At 38.5% G+C, this 20625-nt stretch overlaps 1 protein-coding gene across 7 annotated transcripts in view; it reads left to right on the top strand.

Moving 5' to 3' along the window:
- The window catches only part of ralgapa1 (Ral GTPase activating protein catalytic subunit alpha 1), a 77995-nt gene that overhangs the window by 16469 nt on the left and 40901 nt on the right, over nt 1-20625 (top strand). For 3 of the 7 annotated variants that reach the window (XM_041971389.1, XM_041971390.1, XM_041971396.1), the window contains exons 19-38: nt 2724-2848; nt 2937-3171; nt 5775-5963; nt 6157-6327; nt 6473-6666; nt 6756-6854; nt 7072-7227; nt 7459-7587; nt 7747-7872; nt 8773-8831; nt 9500-9608; nt 12649-12759; nt 13182-13250; nt 13382-13519; nt 13834-14017; nt 14893-15011; nt 15142-15261; nt 16871-17489; nt 17788-17903; nt 20114-20238. In XM_041971389.1, coding sequence (XP_041827323.1) covers nt 2724-2848; nt 2937-3171; nt 5775-5963; nt 6157-6327; nt 6473-6666; nt 6756-6854; nt 7072-7227; nt 7459-7587; nt 7747-7872; nt 8773-8831; nt 9500-9608; nt 12649-12759; nt 13182-13250; nt 13382-13519; nt 13834-14017; nt 14893-15011; nt 15142-15261; nt 16871-17489; nt 17788-17903; nt 20114-20238 — 3193 coding nt within the window. Of the gene's footprint in view, nt 1-2723; nt 2849-2936; nt 3172-5774; nt 5964-6156; nt 6328-6472; nt 6667-6755; nt 6855-7071; nt 7228-7458; nt 7603-7746; nt 7873-8772; nt 8832-9499; nt 9609-12648; nt 12760-13181; nt 13251-13381; nt 13520-13833; nt 14018-14892; nt 15012-15141; nt 15262-16870; nt 17490-17787; nt 17904-20113; nt 20239-20625 lie in introns of all 7 variants that reach the window. The other 4 variants (XM_041971394.1, XM_041971391.1, XM_041971395.1 and 1 more) reach the window with 2 other exon arrangements.

Consider the following 20625-nt stretch of genomic DNA (forward strand, 5'->3'; position numbering starts at 1 on the left):
GGGCCCCTCTTCAGCTTCACAAAGGAAACAACAATCTTCAGAGAAGTACCCATAGAAAAAATAAAAGCACCAACTGGCAAGGCTGTGCTCCCTTCTGAAAGCTGCCAGATGTTTATATCTTTAGAATGTGTTTGTTATGATAGAAGTAAATATTAGAAGAAAAATAAGCAAATGTTTGCTGCTTTAAACATTTTTATGATGAAAGTTTCTTCATGCAGTTTATTTTGCACCACTAGATGGCAGCATAAGACCTCATGCGAATGGTCCCCTAGGGTAACAGTAATAGACTTACAGAATTTTAATGGATAAAAAAGGGTTTGCACTCTGAAATGGTTATTTGCCTTATACACCACCAGTTGGTAGATATAAGCTATGATAGTTCTTTTAGTTTACTTAAATTTAAGTCAATACAAATTTTGTATTCCTTCTAATTCTCAGTGCAGCAGAACTAGTTTTGCATGATTTTGTTTTGAGGTGCAGATGTTTTACTAGAGTACTGTGATCCATCTCCTGAATCTGTCTTGATGCATACTGTTACTGTTGCATAACTTAAAGTCCAGCTTTTTTCTGGATTCAGGTTTGTTTGTTGTTGTTGTTTTTTCTCCCTTGGCAACAAATACCAAATGTATGTTTAGTTTGCTTACTTCTTTGCCACATGAATAGTGCAGTGGCACTACTGTGCAGCATTTTAACAAGATGGTTAAAATATCAGCATGATCCATATTAACAGCAGTTTCACATGTATATTTTTGCAATTTCATTGAATTTAGTTGGCTTTATTTATTAATTGGATTCCCCCATCTAATTTAAACCAAGTGTTATGTGCTTTGCTTGGTCGTCTGTCTGGCATTGTGTTCAGTTAGTTAAACTTAATTTGTTAAGCATAACTTTTGGTCTATGAACACAGCTGGAGTCCGATGTTAGAAACTTGACCTTACATTAATGTCTGGTCAAGTACAGTTAGCATTGTTGTGCCATTAGAATGGACTTAAAGTAGCGTTAGATGCTTTTTGCTTTACTGGCCTGCTGTTGCATAGGACAAAAATGTGAGCTCACTCTCAGATCTCAGTTTCTTGGGAATCATTATGACTGCTTGTTTTATGTATTGCTACTGGGCTTACAAATATACATATTTCTCTTGTCAGTGTTGTCCAGCTGTTCAGATAATGTAGGCTTGTATGCTGAAAGTCAGACAGCTCGTTTACTTATCTTGCTGAGTTTATTTGGCTCTCAGTTATCCCTCTGTGGTAGCCCAGGTAATGTCAAAATGGCTCGTCCTGCTGAGCTGAACCAGTACAGAGCATCCAGATGTTCAGTGGGCAGAGAAAGCAGGGAGAAGTTAACTCTGTAAAAAGCTGGTGGAGCGCAGCGATGGTTAAGTTTATATAGCTGCTTTTAGCTTAAACTACATCATCAGCCCCAGAGGTGGGAAATGTATTGTAAATGTAAGCCTGTCACACTTTATTTACTTTTGAATCAGTGACCCAATAATGCCGCTGAAACATGACGGTTTTTAGTTTGTTTTTTCTTTTAGGTTTAGTGCCTTACTCCTTTCACTCTTGGTGATGTGATGGCAAATAACCATTACAGTGATTAACCTACAACTTATCAACTACATTTGTTTGTGTGACTGCAGAAATGGTTTAGTTAATATTTATGAAAAAGAAATGGATTTGTTTGAGCAGTTTATTTAAGTGGCATAGAAACCTTGTTTGAAACGGCTTGAGTTCATCTTTGTTGCACATTTAGTCACAGCAGAGGCAGATGTAAAATTGTAGCTGCGGGGTCTTACATTTTGAACAAAGCTTGTCTTGTTTTGTGTTAAGTGGCCATGATGTTTCGTTTCGTCCTGGATGGTGGCATAGTGAATAGTTATTCTTTTTTGTTTTTTGTTTTTTTTTATATGTATGTAACCTTTATTGACCAAATCCTTATTGGTATTGAGCTGCAAGCAACCAAACAGCAGATTTACTCCAGTCTGACTTTGGGTTCATAGACACTTTCCGTTATCAGGCTTTGTAAAGTCACACTGATCACTGTCATTGCATCCAAGCTAACAATAATATAACCCATAGATGCTTAACAGGACTAATATAGAAGTCTGGTTTGCTGCTTGTTTGGTCCTAACAATGTGATACTATCTCCTCAGCTTTGTATCTCTTTGTGCATGATATGAATTAACGCCTGCATTGCCTTCCCGATGGGGTTTGATGTGCTTGCTTATGTGGCTTTTTATTATTATTATTAGCATTATTTTAATAACCTGAATGCTCACAGTACATTCACATCAGGGCTCCTCTTGCAATCAAGAGAAACCTCATCATTTTGATTAGTTTGAATGGATATTGTGACATTTTAATATAACTCCTATGTAATGAATCAGAAGCTTGACTTTATTTTACACATGCTAATAATGTTGAGAGACAATGGTACCAATCTGATCACAAATTAAATGTCACTATATTCATATTTAAGTCGAAGCCAGGATGGGCTATTAAAATGTTAGTTGCATCTTCCATAATTTACTTATATTCATATTTTTTTGTTTATTGAGTTGTTTGTGCAGGTGAACATCAGTTACCTTCTTCAGCTGTTTACACAAGTATCTAAAAATGAGCATTGGCCCATAATGCTTTATTTTTACATTATTTTCATGCATGTACCTTTATTTTAATCTTTGTCAAAACTGATTCATGTCTGAAAGTGTGTTTGTTTGTGTGCAGCCAACAAAGAGGAGGTGGTTCATAAAGCCCGTCCAGTCTCCACTGATGTAGGAAGCAGCAACCCAAACTTCTCTGATCTCATGGATGAGTTCATACAGGAGAGACTTAGAGCCAAAGGGACAGGGGTCAGTACAAGTCTCACATTTTTTTTTTCATTATTAAAATGCAGCAAATGATGATTGCTAAAAAATCTGCTTGGTCTACAATACGCAGGGTCGACGTGGGAGCAGCCCAGGAAGTTTGGAGGTTCCCAGAGACCTGCCAGAACTTTTGGAGGCCGGTCAGAGTTCTGGGTCACGGCTTACCGATGATCTCCGGCCAGCTGATGATCCAGGGGTTCCCTCTGAGTGGACGTCGCCTGCAAGCGCCAGCGGTTCTGATGTCGTCAGCTCGGACAGCCAGTCAGACTCCTTCAATGCTTTTCAGTACTCCACCTGCAAGTTTGAAAGTAAGGATCCCAGTGTTAATTTCTAAAGTCCCGTTTTCACTAACAGATCCGGGTTGGTACACATTGTTTTGTGTTTTCACAAGCAAAAAATTGGACAGGTGCCAGAATGTCCTACTTTTTTGGGACCCTTCCGTTAGGTTAGGTTCACAATCTTACTGATCGTATTTAAAAGGGTGGAGCTTGACTCACTGGAATCCGTTTATTGATCGAAAGAGACATCACTTCCCAAAGAGGCAACAGCACTATATTTAAATATACGGGGGTTGTTGTTTAAAGCCACATACAAAGAAGAAAGAATACAAACTGGTCTATGCCCACCATTCCTCTCCTTTGTTTCCGTGTAGCGATCTTCGTCATGATTCAAGGAAGGTGTTGTGCTGCTATGGCATCGTGCCATTACATAGCCGACACATCTACCGCTGTCAGATCTGATGCACTACCTACTGGGTGAAGGTACGGTTGGCTGTGGAAACGCACAGAGATCAGGGTTTACTGTCCCATACTGACCCGGACCCGTTGGTGGAGATGGGGCTTAATACTGAGTGAAACTGCAACAATATTTTATTGTTACTAAAACCTTAAGCCATAATGAATTTGTCAGTCCTGTTTATCTTGTTCAAAAGTAAGAGAAATTACAAACTGATCCTTTTAAGTTTCTCTCAAGGAAGATCTAAAGTAAATGATACCACAGGTAGAGTAGAAGCATACAGAAGTGTAATGCAAAACAAAAGTTTTTCTGTATTTATTACATCATTATAATTATGAGAAAAACTTTTTTATGGGATATGCTGCAATCCTTTTACTAGAGCTCAGTGTCACAGAAGCAAATAACGTCCCGCCTGTTTAGTTTAATCTGGCTCTATTTTGGTTTTAGTCTTTAGACACTTGGAAACACATGTGGTTTTCTAGATCTAACACACTTGAAATTAAAAACTGTGTTGAAAGTTTAGGGTGAGAGTGAGTTACAGCTTCTGGCTAGTAACGAAAAAAAAATCAAGTTTCTGTGAGACATTGCATACAGTGTGTAAATAGATGATTGTGGAAGATTAATAATGTGGGATTAAGACAAGGTCTAATGAAATCATATTGCATTATTTTCCACTAATGACAAAAAGGTTTTGTAGGAATTTGTATTTTAGAGTTGATCATTTCTTGTAAAGTTGATGCTCAGTCAAGTAGAGATTAACATTTAAGCTTCAGCCAAATAATTAAGGATGGCTATTTTATTTATTTTATTTTATTTTATTTACTTATTTATTTATTTTTTTTAAGTCAGCCAGGACAATTAAAGTTGATTAGTTGTGATGTCATTGCTTGTGTGTAGGGGTGACATGCAGCAGTGGGTCCCAGGTAGGCCTGTCGCGATAAGCAATAAGTCAATTAATTGCACGGTAAGAAAAAATGAGCTCGATAAGCTTTTCGTCTGCAATAATTTTTATTACTCCCCCCTTTTACCATACCATGTATAACAGTAGGTTTCACTATGGAGTATTTCGACTGAACGCTCTGGTTTCTTGCGGAATGATCTCTCTCGTGTCATACTTGACAGCAACATGTTGCAGCACGAGACCGTGGTGAAGCACCTGTGCGACCAAGTATGCTGCATTTATTTTGCAGGGCTGCCAACACGCATCGGCCGTGGGACTCATTTCATTCTGAAATATGTAAATAACTCAAATGGAGCTGTGAGCGCTTCCTCGATTATTGTTTCACTGCTCCCCACACGTAGTATGCCGTAGTATGTGTATACATACATACACATATATATATATATATATATATATATATATATATATATATATATGTATAATATTGTTTTATTATTTAAAATTTCTTCCAGTTCCAGTGTAAAATGTTCTTTATAAATGAAAGTTTATTTATCTTTGAAAGGGTGTACTTGCATTTTTATGGCATTGTCATTATATTAGTTGAAAATGGTCTCAAAATGACAACATTATCGTTTTGCGCAATATTATCGGTCATCGCGATAATTTCTGAGAAAATTTATCGCACAGCAAAATTTGTTATCATGGCAGGCCTAGTCCCAGGCTGGGATTTGAGTCTATGCAGCCTGTGTATATGGGCTACCCTACCAGGTGAGCTAAACACGTTTTATCTGTGTAGTGAAACATAACTCTCCTCCTGCCCCAAAGAAAATCTCTTGAAACTAGTACTCTAGAAAGTAGTACTCGACTATGTGTACCATTCAGCTCAGAATAAGAAAACTTAAGCCTAATTTATTTCTACATAGTTACATGTACAAGAACAAATTAAACACATAAAAGATTAGAAGGTGGAAGGAACATCTGTCTCTTATTTATTTTTGTTGCGTAGGGCTCTTTTGTATTGTATTTACTTAATTGTACATAAATGGGACTTTAACTGATGCATTAAAGGCTTATTTAAAAGCATACATGTACAAAACAATCTATATTATGTCTTAATTGAATTTGGAAGCATGATTTTTGACTCTTAACTTAATTGAAATATGAAGTTAGGAGCTCCTAAAAGAAAAAAAAAGGTCAGTTCTCATGTACCTCATGTTAAAATTCATATTTACACCGTTTTTGTTTTTTTTTTTTGTTTGTTTTTTTTTGTGATAGATTTCACCTTTATTTCAGATGCAAGTGGAGGAGGAGCTGGATCTGGAGGAGGTGGGGGCAGAGGAAGCTCACTGGACCAGGATAGTTTAGGTGGCGGTGTGGCATGTGACGAACATGAAGTGGCCAGTTTGACAACACTTCACATTGACTCAGAGACCAGCAGTCTCAGCCACACTGTCACAGTTACTGGTATGTACTCTGAAGTACTCTTCTATGATACAACAGCATCATTAAATCTCCTTTAAATGACATTACAAATATAAAAAGAAACAGATCTGAAGTAGATCAGTAGATCCTCAAAAACCAGAAACAGCAGATGACCAATCAAGATGTTTTCATGTTTCTTCTCTTCTCTCTGTGGCGTGTGCTCCTTCTTGTCTAGGTTCTGAGAGTGCCTCTCCCATGCATTCCCTTGGGGGCTCCCGTTCCCAGACACCCTCTCCTGCTACACTCACAGCAGAACACACTACTCATGCACACTCCCATTCGCACACACACTTACAGCTGGACCAGAAACTCCACAACTCTGTTCTGCAGACCCCTGATGATCTGGGTAAACCTCCAGCACAAATTCACAAATAACAGGGTTTTTATGTCATGTTGAAAGAGATTAACTATGCTTTTAAATGTTTTTCTTCCCTCATGTCTAAGCTTTTAATGAGATAAGAATCTCTGATTGACTTATTGATTCATTCTAGAAACAAGTGAGTTCCCCAGTGAGGACTGCAGTGTGATGGCAGGTGGTTCTCTAACTGGATGGCATGCGGATGTTGCCACGGTAATGTGGAGGAGGATGCTAGGTATCCTGGGGGATGTTAACAACATCAAGGACCCAGAGATCCACGCTCAGGTCTTTGACTACTTGTGCGAACTGTGGCAAAATTTAGCAAAGGTCAGTACTGATAAATGCAGCTGATACAGTTATTACTATGGATGTTCTCCAGTGATGGCATAGGTAAATATGAACATTTTTCTTTACAGATCAGGGATAATTTGGGCATTTCCCTGGACAACCAGTCATCTCCCCCACCTCCTGTTCTGATCCCTCCACTCAGAATCCTCACTCCTTGGCTCTTCAAGGTAAATGTGATTGAGAAGTCTTTAAAGTTTATAATATTAGGCCTTCTCACTCTTGAGTAACACCCATTCTTTGTATGTCTGACATTTGGCTCAGTTACCTAAATTTAATCTTTTTAATAAATAGATTTTCTTTGAGGGATGGAAACACGTTTTTTTGCTATGTAGTGTGTTTTGTTTTACGTGTGTTTTCAGTTATTTAAATGTTTCCTCTCTTAAGGCCACCATGTTGACTGAGCGTTACAAGCAGGGGAAGCTTCATGCCTACAAACTAATCTGCAGGATCATGAAGAGACGGCAAGATGTTTCCCCAAACTCAGACTTTCTCACACACTTCTACAATATAATGCACCAAGGACTACTTCACCAAGACCAGGTGTGTGTGCACAGGTTGCACAAATGATAAATTGCATGGATAAAAATGAATAAACAAAGACATTGTTTTGTTTTAAGATTTAATAGCAAGTATGTTTAATGTCTGCATATAAATTAAAAAAATATTGTATTTATTTATATTAGTTATAATTATTAACATGAATAGTTTTCAAAAAATTTTTGAGTTTACATCACAAAGATGGCAAATGTTTAAAAAGTGCCGCTTCTGCAGGACATTGTGAACACCATCATCAAGCACTGCAGTCCAAGGTTCTTCAGCATCGGTCTGCCAGGAGCCACCATGCTCATCTTTGACTTTATCATCGCAGCTTCCAGAGTCACCGCCTGCTCATCACTCAATGTAAGAAACACTCTTGTAAGTTTTACGATGAGTTTATAAAATATCTAAATAAACTTAAATATCTAGCGAACATTGCTCTGTGCCATGATCTGATGCTTTTGTTCCATTGTCAGTCCTTTCCTTTTTTTATTCAAAAATCAGTCTTTTCTTTTCTCCAAGGCTCCTAGAGTGGAGGCCCAGATCCTTCTTGGATCTCTGGTGTGTTTCCCCAACTTGTACGGGGAGCTTCCAGCTCTCCATCCCACCACAGCTGACATGGTTCTAACCAAGTTTCCTGATGTCAAGGTAGATGGAAGTATCATTACTGGTTAATGCAGCTGTTACAGGTCACAATCCTAGTGCACTTGAGCTATATCTATTTTTGTGATATTATTGTGCCTAAAAAAATATTGAGAGGATCCTCCTAATGCTTACAAGAAAGCTCTGACACATCGGGTTGTGGACAAAGAACACCTGAGTGTGTTCTGTGATATTAAAGATAAATCATTTGAGTCCTGGGTTGGGGTCTCTGCAGATTGGATGGGCCAGGAGAACACCTCAAACTCCTTAATGTTTTCTTCAAGCCCTTTCTAAGTGGTTGACCTACTGTTGATCCGTATAAACCACGGTGAAATGTGGAGGAGTAAATGAAGACATGGTTTAAAACATGCATCTTCCAAAATAAAGATTTTAAAAAAACTTTATTTACTTTGTGTGTAATCCAGGTCAGTAACTGATGTCTGATGTCCATAGGGGTTCTCAGCACAAAAGTAATAGGTTAATGTCTCATCAGCTATTCTTGAAACATCTCAGGGCTGTGGGAGTAATGTTGTTTTTGTTGTTGTTGCTGTGTAAACAGTTAATGCCATGCGTGGCAGCGCCTCAGGCTCACTCACTGGTTTCGTACGAAGGAGAAACTTGTTTTGAATCAGTAAGCAGCATTTAACACTGACCGAAGACCAGCGATTGTGTCTGAACTGTAATGGTGTCCACATTTGGTGCAGCATATGTCAGTAGGAAGTACAGTGTGTTAAGTCCTCATATTGTTATTTCTTGCATGAGTTTCTTTGTTATCTGAATGCTTAAGGGCTCACTCTCTTCATTAAACACACCTGTTGTGGACGTATGAAGTATTCAGATATTTGCACTTGTTGTTGTATTGTTTTTTTATGTAAAATAACTGTCTGTGCACTTTTTATTTTATAGGAGCACATCATCAAAACCATCCTGACCTCTGCTAAGGATGAACCATCTGCTCCCGCTCGGTAAGTTATGTGTGTCTTTGAGTGTAAATCCATGAAAAACAGAACTCCGCCAAGTGCTGCAGAAACCTCACGCGTTTAAATATTTGTATATACCTTTAGCTCTGATTATAGCACACATTAGCCTTGGAATAATTTACTTCTGTCCAAAATAGCATTAATTTCCCTCCAACATCTTGTAGAGAGCTAAACAACTGTGTAGTCTTCTCCAAAGATGTTTAATGAGATTAAAGTATGGACTCTGTGGCGGCCAAATTATGTGTGAAAATCAAGTCTCACGGTCCCTGAACTGTTCTATTTAACTAACTAACGCAATCCCAGATCTTTTGCTTTGTTAAATCCAGGTGGTGACTGTTTTTTTTCCAGGAAAAGCAGTGTTGTAGTGGTGTAGTAGTAGTGTTGTTTGCTGTGTTTGATAGGATTAGTTCATAAAGGTGGATTTAAATGACTACATACATTTTTATTGTGCATTTATGAGCCTACTTACCAAGTGTGTTAATGTAAGAGTACAAGATCTGACATCTGCTTATGCTCACTGTCTGTTTGTGTATTTTGTAGTTATTATTAGCTTTTTTGTCTACATAGAATTTGCATGTACGGCTGTTGCAACATCTGCAGTATGGATTTTAGGTTTGCATTACTGTTTGATTACACTGCTCTTGTTTTGTTAGGTGTGTTGCTCTGTGTAGTCTGGGTATCTGGCTGTGTGAGGAGTTGGCTTGTGGGACTCAACATCCACAGATTAAAGAAGCTCTTAATGTCATCTGTGTTACCCTGAAGGTAAGTCACCTGTAAACTTTAATGAACATGAGTTATGAAGCTTCTGTACTTTCAAAAATAACTTTTTTATGAATCAGTAAGTGTCATTCACACCAGGAAAGTCCGCTAGGGTTACAATGTCCTTCTGGCCCAAGTTTGCTTTCATACTGCCCGAAAGCAAACAAATCGGACCTTTTAAATAACCTATTCCCAGCGGCAGGAATTACTGAACAAACAAAAATTACTGAGACAAACAGCGAAGAAGAAAACTCGTTCATCCATCGGTTAATGCAGGACAACTTTTATTTCTACCACACCAGAGCAAAACATAGAGCTGCATCAGATCTTAGCGGCCTTGGGTTGATCATATTTCTATCAGAAATTTTAGTGTTTACACCTACTTGCATCTGCCCACGAGTCAATTCTCCCGGCCAGAGCCGGGATTAATCTTATCCACAACAAGACGGTAAAATACAGCAAACAAGTTAGCAGAAAAGTGAATGAAACTGCAGCTGTTGCCAGTATGTAAATGTGCAGTTAAAACTCCAAAAGATGTGCTACTACACTCTCACACTTTCCCACTTCATGCTCTTAATTTATTATGGTCTTGAGTGAAAAATCTCTCTGAGATGTCAGACATTAACATTCTTATATGCAAGACCTCTGTAGCATCTCAAGAACATTTCAGGGTGGCAGTGGATGTGCATGTCCATTATGTCCATTATTAATTTAGTTTTCTGAATTGGAAATTGTGAACATGGCCACTGCTGTAAGATTTCCAAATTAAGACTGTGTAAGTCCATACATAATACACTGCACATACACAGACGTACAGTGTGTGTCATAATATTAATATTATTCTCAAATGTAAGTCGCTTTGGATAAAAGCTAAATGACTGTAGAATAGAATAGAATATTTTTAAAAGAAATAGAGAATTAACTGTTAACATTTTAATGATTGATCTTTATATAACAGTAAAATACAGACAATGGATTAGATTATGGCTCATGTTTAACATTGTGGGTTTCAAATAGCCAAAGTACGATGGAAAACGTTGTTGGAAGTGATTGTTGGTTTTGGTGAAATTGCCTCAATAGTTATTGTCTGTTTTAGGCAACTAGACTAAGAGTCCTGTGGAACAAATGATACCGTCCAGCATGTACTGTCTTATCCATAGCCAAGTGGCTCTAGATAGGCACAAACACACACTCATACACACATACCTTTCCCACCTTGGAATCCCTAGCTCATGTATCGGCAGCCAAAGACCTGCTAAGACACCACAGCAACACACAGACTCGCTCCTGGGAGCAAACCCTGGACTGTAAATATGTTTGGTCCTTCTTCTGATAGGAGACTAATCCAGGGGGAATGCTGCAAGCTGACGTTTATACACACACTCTTGCACATATACATATATACACACACACACTTGCCATCGTGGCAGTAGCTAGTAGTCTCAGCCATGGGCTCTGTGACATGTACACACAATTATACACACATACACGAAGCTTGAGGGATTGTCATATTTCCATGCAGAGCCACTTCCTTCTGGCCACCTTGTCTTCCATCCCTTTCATCCATAAGTATTTTTTGTTTTCAGGCGATGGTCCACATTGGAGCTTGACTAATGTGTAAATCCTGTTTCTCCTTATTAAACAGCCAGGATTTTATTGTGTTGTTGACACTCTTTATACATTAAGCATATAATGGGCTAACTCTTAAATATTAAAATTGGTAGTTAAAAAACAAGCCTAACTGTAAACTGCTTATTTACAATATGTTTCCTAGCATAAAAGCCTGCAGTCCAATCAAAGTTAGCAATCTGTTATTAAAGCGTTTGAAAAAACATGACCTGCTAGTTTTGTGTGGCAGGTATTGATTTTGTAATTTGATGTTTCTACAAATGCAAATTTCTGAAGATAAAATTACATATTTTAGTTTTTTTTATTATTGTTGTTCTTTACTTGTTGTTCCTAAACATAGGAACAGGCATCTCTAGAATTAAAAATGCAATATATATTATAATAGAATTGCATTTATGCGTGATTAATGTACCGCATGCATAGTTTCAGGAAGTGATACAGAAAAATGTTTTGGTTCTGAAGCAGAAACAGATGTATAATTCATCTTTTACACAGTTTAGCTTTTAAACTCTGCAAGATGGTTCTCTAGACAAGATAAGGTCGTTTTTATCTGCTGGCCATCTGAACTGAGTTTGCCCCAGTATGTCGCATTTCAAATACCACCTGCTGTGCAGTACACAGATGGTACAGAGAGCCCTCCTCTGATGGGTAGCCTGCAAATGCATCCTGATAATTCTATAAGCAGCAACTTTTCAAAAGCTGATCTGGATAAACTGAAGAAGTTGGCAACGGTACTAGAACCCCGCAGGGAATTTACTCTGGGATGGAGGAAAAGACAACCCAAAGCACAGAAGTTCATCAACAACAGAACTTCTTCAGAAGAAAACACACCTTCTGGAGTGGCCCAGTCAGAGTCTTGAGCTCAACCTGACTAAAATGCTGTGCCTTGGCCTCAAGAGAGCGATTCACACGAGACATCCAAAAATAGTGTTGAATAGAAACGTTTATATAAAGAGGAGTGATCCAAAATTCCTCCCAACCATTGTGTAGGTCTGATCTACAACCGTAGGTAAAGTTTGGCTGAGGTTATTGTTGCCAAATAATGGTCAACCGGTTATATAATCCAAATGTTCACACACCTTTTCCACCCTTCACTGTGAATGTTTACATGTCGCGTTCAGAAAAACATAAAAATGTATATTAGTGTTTAATATTTGTGACTTAAATAAAGATCCGATGACATTTTTTGACCAATTTATGCAGAAATCCCAGTAATTCCAAATGTTTCACACACTTGTAATCGTACCTGTACACCTACAAAAATTACATACACATACAAAAAACCTATATTTTAGTTATTACTAGCTATTTCCAGCTATTACATACTACAGTATGTTGGATTGTATTTGAGTTGAACACACACTTGCAGACACTGAATTAAACACAGTTTTAATGTGTGACTTTTATCTCCTAGTACCCTAATAAGAATGTAGCACTGGTGGCATCAGACATCCTTCATCTCCTGATCAATTACGTGGATCATCTTCAGAAATTCCCCCCTGACACTCCAAAGAAAATCGTAGAGGTGAGACAAACATTTTTCCATTTACACCACTAATTCCTACAATAGTGTCCTCACATTTGATTAATTTGTTGTTTAATAACTCAGCTATGTCTCGTCTTCACGTTAGAATGACTGGAAACATTGTGTGTAAAGTCAGAACTTTACAGGAGTGTTATACGAGTATGAGAGAGCCTAATGGAGTCCACGGTATCACTGTCATAAATATTCACCAGTTAGCAGCTTGTTTTGATTGTAGACTTGCTACTGACTTGAAGTATGCAGCCAGACAGCATCTCTTTCTGTAGGTCTCCTGGAGCCGTCTGTGTGTCCATGATTAAGTTTAAACTGGCTCTGAAAGGTGTTGCTTGTAACTAATTCTGTGTTCGCTGGCATTAATCTTTTGTATAAACTTGGTAACAATGTTTGATTTTCTTTCTTTTTAGATTCTGATCGCCACCATCACACACTTGTTGCCCAGTACTGAGTTGTCTCCTCATGAGTTGGATAAGAGGGTAACTTATCCAACACTTGTATAAAAACAAGAAAATAAAATCTCTGTTTCCAACTTTAAAAACATCATGCATAGAAACTAAAGTTGTTGCCCGTGTTTGTGTGTGTGTGTGTGTGTGTGTGTTTGTTTCAGCTGGTGGTGTCCCTGCTCTTGTGTCTGTTGGACTGGGTGATGGCTCTGCCGCCAAAGACTCTTCTCCAGCCTGTACAAACACAAAGCCCAGCCGACAAGGACCAACCTACTAAGACTCTGCTCAGCTGTATTTATAAGGTATACTACTAGTTTACTGCTTATTAAAACTTTATTGATTCAGTTCAGTTAGTGCTTTTTCTGAATCAGGTATAGTTCGTTGATCCCAGTCTGGGAAGTTTCAATGTTACAGCAGCATTATAGAATAAGAACATATTAAGAATAAAATTAACTATATGATACAAAAATACTATATACAAAACAAAATAATCACATCAAAAATAAAAAGAAATACTATGTACAATATACAGGTAAAAAAAATGAAAACAGATATGGGAAAATATGGTCTGTGCACTGAAGCAGTTTTCTTTGTTTTCTGTAAATAACATGTCCAGGTTCTACATGGTTGTGTGTATGGAGCACAGTCTTTCAACAGTCCCAAGTATTTCCCACTGCAGCTGTCGGACCTGTCGAGTCCAGACTACGACCCGTTCCTGCCTTTAGAGAGCCTCAGAGAACCAGAACCTCTCCATAGTCCAGACTCAGAGCGCTCCAGCAAACTACAGCCTGTCACTGAAGGTAATTTCTATAACACTGCAGACACACTACACAGCGTTGGAGGCTTCTCTGCAATGAGCGAACATGTTTTTCACATTTGTACATTGGTGCACTGACACAGACACACAAGCACACACAGTCTGCACAATATGACCCAGAAGGTATGTGTGTGTGCGTGTATGGACACCTGTCTGCAACTGTGTGAGAGCCTGCATTGTCCCCTGCTGTGGTCCACCAGGACCCAGTGACTAGTCTAATGGCTGGAGCACACTCACAGACCATGCTTCTCCTTTTTTATTCTTTTCTCCTCTCATTTCTACAAATAATCTGTTTAATTAATTAAACCTTTATCTTTTCCTTTCTCTTTTTTTTCTAATCTGAAGTATTTTGTGTCTCCCCCCTCCTGAGCCCTCACTGAGCTTTAAGGAGTCATTGGGAATGTCTGATCAATACATATCTGCACTCAGCGCTTAACCTGTCAATAAGAAGAGTTGTTGGGAAGTGTGTGTGCGCCACCTTGTGTGTAATGATGTTGATTAACCAGGCTCTGCTGACAGCACAGTGTGTGATGGCATTGGCTTCTTCTCAGCAGGACATTCAAGCCGAAAGTGTTGCCATAACTTTGAACAAAAGTCACTACTAAAATCAATACTTAGTTTTGCTGTTTGTTATAAATGTGGATGCATATAACCTCTGAAATAATGCATGCACTTGTACTCATTAAATAATTAGCATATTAGGAGTATATTTTTAATCATTAAGTGTAGTCTAGATTTCTGTAGGTTTTGTTTTTTAGTTTTTGCCGCTTTAAATATCTTTTTCCTTACTTTGTCCATTTAACAGTTGAAAATAAAATTAAACGTATATCGTTTCATCGTCCTGTTTTCTCTCTGCAGTTCGTAGCCGTATTCAGCAAGGCCTGGTTTCCATAGCAGCCAGAACAGTGATTACCCACCTCGTCAACCATCTAGGACATTATCCAATGTCTGGAGGGCCTGCCACTCTGTCTAGTCAGGTACTGTTATGTCTAAATCATGATAGTATAAATGTCGTATTTACTTATATTAAGGGGACTGAATTCTGGAAAATGTTAAAATGTGACCGTCTTTGTTTTGCTGTTGTGACACTTTAAACGTGTTTTGCAGGTGTGTGAAAACCAGGACAACCCATTCTGCGAGAGCGCTGATCTGGGGCCGGAACTTTTCCATTCACCCAACCTGCAGTTCCTAGTTCTGAACGGCTCCACGCTCCTTTCGGTGCTTCAGGTAACCACAACGGAAGGAAATTCTCTTGAATTCTAATTCTTTTTTTACAGATACAGAAATGTTGGAAATCGAGAAAATTCTAGTGTCCTTTATGCAATATGTTTTCTCAGCTTGTCTCAGTTAATGCATACACTGACCTCACCTGAAAACAGTTCTTCAAAAGTAACCTTAAATTGTTTTTAAGGAATCATTAGAATAATGTTTGTGTATCTGTATAAAAGCTTTTACTTTTCCGCCCCACTGTAAGTGTTTCATCCTTTACTTTTGTTGTGGTTTAAAGGAACACGAGTCAGCTGTTTCTTCTCAATTTTCAGCTGCAGATTGATGAAATTATCTTGTCTTGTATGACCAGCAGCTCATTTTAAAGCAAATTGAAGGCTATCAAATAACAACAAATTGATTATATCAGCATCCACTCTTTTGATAATAGTGCAAACACACTGGATTAAATCATGATCTGACTTTTTATGTACAATGTTTGTAGGCTCACATTGTCGCTTCTTTTTTTTCTCATATTATTGTCTTTTTAAATCTAAAGAAGCACTATAAAACAGACCTTAATTACATCCTCTTTAAAACTTTCTATATCTTAAATCACAGAGGAGGCCTGCTATCAAAGCATTTCCGAATGGTCATAAGACTGCTCCAAATTTATCATCGGCTAATTTGACCACGTTGATGTGGCAGCTGACTACTCGACTACTTTTTGTTCATTGAGCGATAAAATCAAGGATAAAGGAGCAGCGCAACAGAGAAAAGATGTGCATGTTGTACAGTTATTTTAAGTCATTTCTTCAGTTGTAATGTGAATATGAGTCTTGGCAAAAACTAGTACCAACACTTTGCCATATTCTTTTTTTTTTCTGGGAGCATTTCAAATTACATTTGTTTAAAAGTTTCACAAAAGTTACGGGCCTCGTAGTATGTTCCATTCAAATTTGAGGCAATGTCATCATTGTTCAACTGTCCAAATATTCATCTTACAAATTAAAACCATTTAACCACCATCTACGTAGGTGTGATGCCATGTCTTCCACACATGGTGCAGCCTGAGCTGTGGGGATTGTAAATAAATAAGCTGCTGGGCTAAACAGGCTTTATGATGACAAAATTTCCAGATTCAAACTTTTTTTTTATGTTTTATGAATTACTCAGTTCCATTTCAGTTTATTAACTCAGATATCCTGGAGATTAAAGAGAAACAAAATAGTTCAAACTAGTTTTGATATCTGCAAATATATTAGTAAAAGGGCCAATGTAAGTCTACCATGATATTGATCAGTACACACTGGTCCAGAGATGGATGCACAATAATATTTATGTAGCTTAGCGGTTCTTTAGTGTGTAATGCTTGGATATGATGGCGTTTCTTCTCATCTTAAGGATGCAGCAGCTTTCTAACTGCAGCTGATGCTGAATGTAGAAGCAAAGTCTCAAATGTTTGCTGTTCCTTAAACCAAAAAAGGTTTTCGTGTTCTGAGTTAAAATAATAGTTTAAACACGGTGGAGATGTGGGTTGTGAGAAATATAATGAAGTATCTGTTAGTATCTTGTCACTTTATTTAGTGTTTTTAGTTTAAAGTTTGTTTCTCTTTTTTCTGCGTTCCAGATCCGATCAGAGTCTGGAGTACCAGGAGGTGGAATGACGGCTGGTTTGTCCTCTGCTCCTGCTTGTGTCCGTGTCATCATCCGAGACGTTGCTGGGAAACACTCTTGGGACTCAGCTGTTCTCTATGGGCCTCCTCCGTGCACCCCAAACAGTCCAGCACACACACTTTTAACTCGCACACAGTCCCCTCACAGCACGAATCTTCATTTACGCACCCCACCAGGAGGTCCGCCGAAGATGGGAGTGAAACGAGAAGGTAGTGAGGAAGAGGAGAGGGGGACGGAGGAGGCAGGAAAAGGAATGGATAGTGACAGCCAAGAGTTTCAGGGAGACGTGGAGGTGGAAGGAGAGGAGAGGAAAGCTAGTGAGGAGGAGAATGAAGAACAAGGAGGAGATGGTGAGGAAGAAAAAGAAGACGAAGAGCAGAGGGAGGAGGAAAGGAATGAGCATCAAATGGAGGGGGATTCAGGCTTGGAACAGCATCTGGCTCCACCACTGGCTAAACGCATGTGTCGGGAGGCGGTGCCAGCATGGGATTCACTGAGAGAGGGAGATGACGCACTGGATGAAATGCTGCAGTACCTGGGATACTCAAGTCCTGAGTGTCTGCAGAGAGCAGGTACATATTTTAATCACAACCATAATCCCCATTTAATATTCAGCACATCCAATGTGAGAATAATTTCAAATGCATCATCAAAACCCAGCAAGACAGAATTTTAGGTGAACTGTCACAGACCAACATGTGTTCCATTAAATTAAAGAATACTTCATCAGTTCAGAACTGGTCAGTGACTAACTGGGCTTCTGTAGCAGCTGATCAGAGTTCATGAAAAGTATGCACAAACAGTATGGCTTACACATAAGAAAAAGCTAATTATTCACAATTAACTTTGACTCCTCTTTGATCCTCGCAGGGATGCCGCTCAATATCCCAGCTCCTCCCCCAACATGTGTTTCAGAGAAGCAGGAGAACGACGTGATCAACGCCATCCTGAAACAAAGTGCTGCTGAGCGCGAGTTCGTCCTTCATGTGAGTAATGCATATAGTCTTTATGAGAAGAGCAAAACACCATTTTATGGAGCATGTTGAAGTAACTTATCATTTTCATGTGGTTACTTACTGTCCAGGAGAACGGCTAGCTTTGAGTCGAATTGTAGCCCCTTTAGCTCTCGCAGGGCTCTTCACTTTAGAAATTCAAGGCCAATGTTAATCCAGGTTATGGCTCTTTCTTTATCTGATAACTTTTTGGCCAACAACCTTAGTTTTTTTTTTTTTTTGTTCTTTTTAGAGGTAATGTCGGATCCTTATTGTCTTCTGGAAAACATTTACTTCCGCTCTCCGCCATTTTAATTAGAAAATACACGTTGCCATTGTTTACTGAAAGTTTTTGAGAGGAGAGAGGAGGCGGCGATTCATATGAACATACGAAGAATGTGTGACGTCACGCTATCCTGCAGATGAAATTACACGTCTAGTTCTACACATGGCCATTTTTTTCAATTCCTTCAATCTAGAAATGATGAATTTCCACTTATTGCCTCTTGAAGGAAGACTTGATGCACATTAGGGTAGTGCTGGCCAATATGGCCCAAAAAATCAAATCTCAGATTTTTCCAAACCAAACCCAGTTTTTGATTTTAAATATTTTCTTTTTTAAAAACATACATATAGATACTTGTGTGCCAGCCAGCCAAAAACAAGTTGTAAATAAAGCTGGGCTTTTCTACGGTATAAAGCAGCTGCATATTTTTAGTAATATGCAATGCGACCGCGTCCATGTTGTCTTACCACCAGGATCCTCATTCATCAAACAGGATAAACTGAAAATAATTTCCCTGATGAAGGTCGTCTCTTCACAAGGCCAGTGTCCTACAGGTTTTAGAAGTTTCCCTGCTGCAACACACTTGACTCAAATCAATGGGTAATTAGCAGACAAATCTGAGTCAGGTGTGTTGCAGTAGGAAAACTTATAAAACCCGCAGGACACCAGCCATTAAGGTTCAGCATTGAGGATCCATGGTCTAATGCTTCTCATAGAGAGCAGCATTTCTCACAGCGTTTCAATGCAGAGCTATGGCTCACATAACTACATCTATTAGTGCTTTTAGACAGACTGTTTTTTTTTTTTTTTTTTTTTTTTTTTTTTTTTTTTTTTTTTGGTCTGATGTGAACTGGCTTGCATTTATACCAGTTTAACCCGAACCAAAGTTGAAAAACTTTACTTTGCGGAATTAATCATTAACATCTTGGAGTTTTGGCCATGAAAGTCGATGGTTAAAGCATGAGGCTCCATTATAACTCATGTTTTCTTAAGAAATATATTCAGACAACTTCATGTCAGAATTTCATGTCAGCTCAGTTAACTGCAGTCATTTTCTCCCACTCGGCAGCAAGTCTGTTGAGGTGCTGAAATAAATCAGTTGTTGTGGCATGTTATAACTTGTTAGTAATCACAGGTTGGAAAAAAAAAACAAAAAAAAACAAAAACTGGCAGGTGGAGGGCTGAGCCTGGGGTTAACTACGGAAGTCCAAGGACAGCATTTGCAGTGCTTGTTAAAGAGTAAAAATCCAGATTTACATCAATATAAATCACCATAAACTTTAAGTTTTTATTATTGGTTAAAACTGATTTATCCCCCAGCCATATATTAGGGGGGATGGAAACAACTTCACAAAACACATCCGACCAAAACGTAAGCTGGCATGACTGTTTCCAACAAACTCACATTACTGACTTGACTGAATTGTCTTCTAATATGGTATAACATCTCAAATATTCCCATAAATTAAATAAATTCCTGAGGAGCTTTGATCATTTTCCTCTTGTAGAGCACGCACCTTGAGGTTTTTTTTTCCATTTGGGGACGATTATTTCTCCTGCTGCTTTGTAGGTAACAGCAGGGTCGGCTGTACCACCGCTGTACAATCTAGTTTTTCTTTAAACCCATCCATGGATAAAGTATCTGATTTGGATTTCTTTGCATTTGTTCTAAAGATCCCCTCGGATTTGCCTTGCTAGTTATGAATATTATCAGTGGTCTAGAATAATAGTTTTATAACCTGCATTTGCTTTAATCATCAATGGATCCAAATCAGAGTTTGTGGAAAGCATTTATTGATAAATAAATTCTCTCTGCTGTCATCTTTTCTGTTTATAACAGGATTTTTTATCATTTTTACACCTGAATATTCACTTTTCCATGTTAAATACTCTAAACTGAGTTGAACTGATGTTCCAGAGAGGAGAGGAGTTGAACATGAGAGCAGTGCAGCAAACCGAACCAGATGCTCAGACACCCCAGTCTGCCTTTTACTACTGCAGACTGCTCATCAACATACTGGGACTCAACTCCTGGGAGAAGAGGTAAGACTCACAGAGACACAAAAAACTCTTGATTTTATTTATTGCTTATAAAAAGGTTCCAGTTTATGTTTATAAATGTGATACACTTGGTGTTTTTGGTACATTTACCTTTGTGCATGTGTTCCCTTTCAATGTGGGCTGCAAAATGAAGCTAAGCAGCATCCCACACAGCTGCTTTTAAAGTGACTGGAAAATGTTTAATTAGATTTAGGGGGGGGTTCTAGATGAATATACAATGGAGATTTGTATGAAATGGCTGCTTTTGTGTGAATGTTTGCTTTTGTGTGTGCATGCATGTGTGTGTTTTTTCCTGAGGCTTGTATGGGATGCCCTCTGATTTCTTTCTTTTTTAATGTCTTCCGTAGCACAAATCAAACATATTCTCAA

Source organism: Melanotaenia boesemani, chromosome 20 (genome assembly GCF_017639745.1).
Source record: "Melanotaenia boesemani isolate fMelBoe1 chromosome 20, fMelBoe1.pri, whole genome shotgun sequence".
In the NCBI taxonomy this organism is placed as follows: Eukaryota; Metazoa; Chordata; class Actinopteri; order Atheriniformes; family Melanotaeniidae; genus Melanotaenia; species Melanotaenia boesemani.